Source organism: Centroberyx affinis, unplaced genomic scaffold (assembly GCF_046629955.1).
Source record: "Centroberyx affinis isolate AG114_WGS23_722 - 3 ecotype Tasmania unplaced genomic scaffold, CSIRO-AGI_Caff_v1 ptg001232l_1, whole genome shotgun sequence".
Classification (NCBI taxonomy): domain Eukaryota; kingdom Metazoa; phylum Chordata; class Actinopteri; order Beryciformes; family Berycidae; genus Centroberyx; species Centroberyx affinis.
In genome coordinates this window covers 244,577-249,939 of record NW_027279745.1, presented here as the reverse complement: position 1 = coordinate 249,939, position 5,363 = coordinate 244,577, and the positions used below count along the sequence as shown (strand labels likewise).

The following is a 5,363-nucleotide window of genomic DNA, read 5'->3' as shown; positions in this document are numbered from 1 at the left end:
ATCACTTTTATCTTTGAGATTATTCAATCACTTCATCCTATACATTCATTCATTCATACATCTATCATAAATGTAATAGGTAGGACCACAGAACACTGAAAAATCATTTAAACTTACGAAGTGTTCCTCAAATGTCGTTATGCTAAATGTCTCTGTCTCATAGGTTTGGTCATGGTATGTTCCTGGTGTGTTTGGAGAGTCTGTACAAGAAGATCACAGGCTGTGAGCTGAAGTACGAGGCTCTGATTGGAAAGCCCAGTGTGGTGACTTATAACTACGCTGAGCTGCTGATCAGACAGCAGGCTGAGAGCCTGGGCTGGACCAAGCCTGTGAAGAGGCTGTACGCTATCGGGTGAGTGACTGACTGACCTGGTGCATCCTGTCTAAGATCAGTCTCTGGACAAATCCCTTGGGTTAGACGAATCTTGAATTCAGTCCAACATTTGACACATATGAATCATCTCTCTTCACACTCTTTTGTGGGACATGTTTGCTAACTTTGATTTCAAGTTAAACCTGTTCTTACAACACTCCATCTCTCTTTCTAGCGATAACCCCATGGCTGACATATATGGCGCCAACCTCTACAATCGCTACCTCCAGGCCTCTCGGCGTGCCAGGGCCCAGCTGCAGGCCAAGGGAGGCGGAGGAGGCGGCGAGTACCAGGGCGAGACTGTCGAGGAGCCCCCTAAGCTGACGTCGACCGAGCTGGGCGGGGCGTCGGGTGTGTACAAGCTGGACGAGCGCCTCCCTGAGCACTGCAGCTCCATCCTGGTGTGCACCGGTGTGTACAGCAGGGAGCAGCAGGAGTTGCCCCCGGACCCCCGGCACACGGTCACCGAGCAACGCATCTTCCACGGCCACAGGGACTTCCGCTTCGACCCCAGCCTCACGCAGCCGTCCTTCGTGGTGCAGGACGTGAGGGAGGCGGTGGAGCAGGTGTTCCAGCAGGAGGGCTGTCCGCTGGAGTAGGACGACGCCCGGGCTGGCCTCCGTCTCCGTCTCCATATCCGTCCCTTCGCCCCTTCATGCCAACTGAGAGAACAATAATGCCCCGTAACTGGTGGCAGCTGCAGCTTATAGTTCTGTAAGGATTGCTGAGATATTTTATGCATCTTATGCCCCTGATTGTCACAGGGAAGATGGAGCTGTTACTGTGGCTACGCCTTCTAGATTTGCATAAAGTGCCATGGAATCAGCTGCAAAAAAGCAACAATATGCAATTTTAACATTGAAATGGGAAGATAACAAAGACATTTATGATATCTGATTCATGCATGGCTAGTGTGTCATAGGCTGCTACATTATATTCAGTATTTTTCACAACCAATAGACATCACTGTCTATGATGGACCTGCCTACCTACTTGAGTTCACCATGTGGGACCCTATCCTTTCTGACCCTTGTACATCCTACTACATTTTGCGTTCTTTCTTTTAAAAGACACAACAAAGAATAATAACTCAAGTCTAGGGGTTGCATGTATTTTTACCACAAGGTCACTCAAACTTTTATAATGTATCTGTACATTTATGTATACGGGTGGAGGCATAGGTTAAACATAGTTACACTTTAAGCTAATTCACATTGATCCAGAAGAAGCTGCAGAATTTCTGCCGACAAAGAGACATGTTGACAACAAGACACACAGTCCAGCTGAAGTTGGACGTAATTGTTTTTGCACAATAGTCTGGCTAACTAGGTCATCTTTCCCTCCTTGTTCTGCTGTTTGTTTTTAGCTGCCATGTTTCTACTTGATTCATTTTAAGCCAGAGGGAATGCGTTACCACGAATGCTGGAGAGATAAACAAAGTGGTCGGGCTTCAGTTCATTACCTCAGCAGTTTTGATTTTAGCTTTGTTGAAAAGTTTTTAAATTATAAAAAAAACCATCAGTAGTGAAATTATGTTCTGTGGTATTCTCCCTAAATGATGCAAGGTTTCACAAATTCGACAGAAGCAAAATGTATACATTTGTGTTAGAAGATGTTGGAGAAAATATTTAATTATAATGATGGCACGGGATAAAACTTCATATGCTGTTGGTATCTTCTATTCAAATCCAGGAATGTCTTTAATTGACAGGTGTAACAGTGCAAGATTTGCAGATGTCAGGTTTAAAACTGTGGAGCCATGGTAATGTACTGTACAAGCCATATGAACGAACAATTAAAAGGATGAAAGACAAGACAATGTTTTGCGTGTCAGTTGAACACATATATACTGTATATCGTAGTACAGCCTTATTACAGAGTCCTACAGTAGACCGGGGGTGAGTTTTGTGACGCTAAAGTCATTTTCTTATCACATGTTGAGCTGCAAACATTAGTTATCTTTGGAAGAATGGATATTACAAAAATGTTTGATAAACATTTTCAACCTGTGTTACACATTTTAAACCTGTGTTACACTGATTCTATTAGATTTAGATAATATAATTAGGAAAATTCACACAGTGATAGTCTCAAATATCTGAAAATATCTACAAAACGTCTAGCCTCACACATTGCCACATATTTAGATTTCCTCTTTAACTTAGCCCAACTCCATAACCCTCCTTCCCCCGTGGTGAAACTCCTCACACACACACACACACACACATTTGGACAGTGAGTGTGCAGGCTGCCACCGTGTTTCGGGAAGGAGTCTTCCAACCTATCGGCCTCTAAGCAACATAATCGCGGCTTCAGTTCCCTCAGCACCCACACTTTTTATCTGAGGAGACAGTGCCGTGGATGGGGTGGGAGTTGTTGCCCAGCATGAATTGAGGCAGCTCCTGGGTGTCCTCCTCTGTGACAGTCATGCCGTTCCGTGCCAAAAGCTCCCGGGCCATGAGGGCGAAGGCAGCCTCCACGTTCTGGGCCTCCTTGGCTGAGGTCTCCAGAGCGGCCAGCACGCCTTTGTTTTCTGCCAGTGTGCATGCATCCTCAAACAGCACCTGCCTCTGAGTGTGCAGGTCCGACTTGTTACCTGGAAGTGAAAAACAGAATGGGAAGTGTTGAAAACAGAAATGGAGCAGATATCTTGGGTCACCTGTCAATCAATTAGAGAATGTTCTTTAGAGAAAATGCTGGTTTGTTCGCCCACATAAATGTGCCGTACCAAATCTAAACCCTAGGAATAAGGTATTGGGTGTATTGACTTGAACGTAGGACAACATAACGTCACTCTACCCACCAATGAGTATCAGCACTACGCTGGCAGCTCCATACTGCTCCACCTCTTGGATCCAGTGGGGCACAGAGTCAAATGTGGTGCGTCGTGTGATGTCATATGCTACCATCGCCCCGTGGGCGCTGCGGTAGTAACTCTGGGTTATGGTGCGGAAACGCTCCTGCCCCGCTGTGTCCCACACCTGCATCTGCAATCACATGCAGAAGAGAAGTCAGACATGAGAGGACAAAAAGCCAAAATCCAACATGGTGCAAATGGTTGGAGAGTGTGTGTTTAACCTTGGTGGAGTTTAAGTGGGTGGTTAATAAATATCCTCAAAATGTACTTTTTCAATTACTCACAGTTATCTGTCTTGTAAGCCCAGAAAACACATACCCTATTAGCATAACAAGACACCCATGCAGTTGATAAATCAACACACGCCCAGAAAACACACAAGTGATATCATTTGAAAGTAGCAGTCAGCCAGCCACTCCTCTTTCTCAGAGCGAAAAAACACTGAAGATAACTGAAGTCAGATAAGAGGATTATATTTGCGTTAAGACGAGAGTAAGAACACAAAGTCTCCTCGTATTTCACATCTTCATATGGACCTGTTAAGATAAGATTCATTTTTAATGATCCCCCAGGCGATTTTAATTGAGCAAGTATTCCCAGCTGTGATCTAGAAGAATATGCCTGATGCAATGATGCAATGAACTGAGGGAAATCAAAAAATAGCAGTGTAGATGAAAAGAACAAGAGTCTGGTCACCTACCTTCACCTTCTTGCCATCAATTTCCAGGGTCCGAACAGTGAAGTCCACCCCGATGGTGTTTTGCTGCTTCTCCACAAATATGCCAGACTTGAAGCTCTGGACCACGCAGGTCTTCCCCACGTCCGAGTCCCCAACCAGGATGATTTTAAAGAGAAAGTCGAAGGAGTCCTCATGCTCCGGCCCTGCGGACTGCATGGTGAAGGGAGGAATACACAAGGAGACACTGAGACTAAAACACCGGGTCCAGGCCCTCTGTGCCCTGGAGCAACAGAACTGGTTCTTTCCAAGTTGTGTCAATAACAACTTTGACTGTTTACAGAAACAGCAGTCAGATCCCTTTCAGAAAAAGGGTGAATCTGTTGCTGCAAAACAATTCATATGGCTCCAGCTGAGCGTGTGTGCTCCTTAAAGATGTTCCAGTCAGAGATGAGCAATATACTCAGAATGTATATGCGGTTATTACATGAGAATCAATAGAGTAGCAACACCAGATGTGATCCATGTAAGTCATGCTGAATAATGCATGTCCGTAATGTTAAATCCACTAATTATTCCAAGAGCTTGTTTCTTCTTCTGTGAGTTTTACTCCCATTACCGGTGTGCAGGCATTCCCCAGCCATCACCACAGATCTCCCTTCAAAGTTCACTCAATTATCCCACAGAAGAAGATTCAGCCACACTCCGATTTCACTGGACACCATCAAAAGCAACATTCAAAAGCCCCATTTCTTCATCCCGCACCTGTTTCCACGTTCACATTACACTTATCAGCCACATTCTTTAGGCAGAGTCCTTTACCACTTAACAAGTGCAGTCTGTACTTATGCCCTTTACACTGTCACTCTATCTGTCCTCTACTCCTTTTCCCAACCTCTCCGCCCACCTACTTTCATTCTGGGACAATGAAGACACGCCCCCTACCTGTCCTGGTAGGTGTGATTTCCAACTGCCAGCCCACCTGCACCACTGCATCTTGGGATGTGAAATTTCTATTCAGGCTCTGGCAAAAGAAAACAATTCCTGGAAGAGGCAGGGGAAAAAACACACTAGGAAGATCATTCATTACCTGCTGGCTCCGTCTACCTGTTTTCTCTCTTGTAGGTGAGGATTGGATGAGTGTAAACAAGATGAAAACTGATTTGCTTTATGGTTAGCTGGGTAAAGACTTACATCATATTGTCTCAGATCAACACAAGAACACAGAAATTCAAAGTACTGGGGGTCGACTGGACAGAGCCTCGGTCTTTCTGAAGACAGGTTTCCTTTTGCTTACAAGGCTCGGTGTGCAAATATCCTTGGGTAAACAGCTTAAACCACTCCTTGCACGGTTAAACTGCTCATGACAGAATGTAAACACTTGACTCCTTTGTCTTAACAGCTGTCCTTTGGACCCCCGGGTGATGTTAAAAATGTCCTAGGTAATCACACAGTCT

At 45.0% G+C, this 5,363-nt stretch overlaps 2 protein-coding genes across 2 annotated transcripts; one reads left to right on the top strand and one right to left on the bottom strand.

Annotated features, from left to right (window-relative positions):
- Positions 1-163: 163 nt before the first annotated feature.
- LOC139648598 (haloacid dehalogenase-like hydrolase domain-containing 5) lies at positions 164-998 on the top strand (the record flags this gene model as incomplete). The annotated part of the gene is made up of 2 exons (XM_071524770.1): positions 164-352; positions 549-998. Coding segments are annotated over 2 exons (613 nt in total), but the record flags the coding sequence as incomplete, so codon positions are not given.
- Positions 999-2,683: 1,685 nt separating this feature from the next.
- LOC139648594 (ras-related protein Rab-19-like) lies at positions 2,684-4,902 on the bottom strand. The gene is made up of 4 exons (XM_071524766.1): positions 4,852-4,902; positions 3,931-4,119; positions 3,177-3,360; positions 2,684-2,969 (listed from the first exon to the last, which is right to left on the bottom strand). Exons 1-4 carry the CDS (start codon positions 4,900-4,902, stop codon positions 2,695-2,697), a joined length of 699 nt encoding a protein of 232 aa, XP_071380867.1. The 3' UTR covers positions 2,684-2,694.
- Positions 4,903-5,363: the final 461 nt, after the last annotated feature.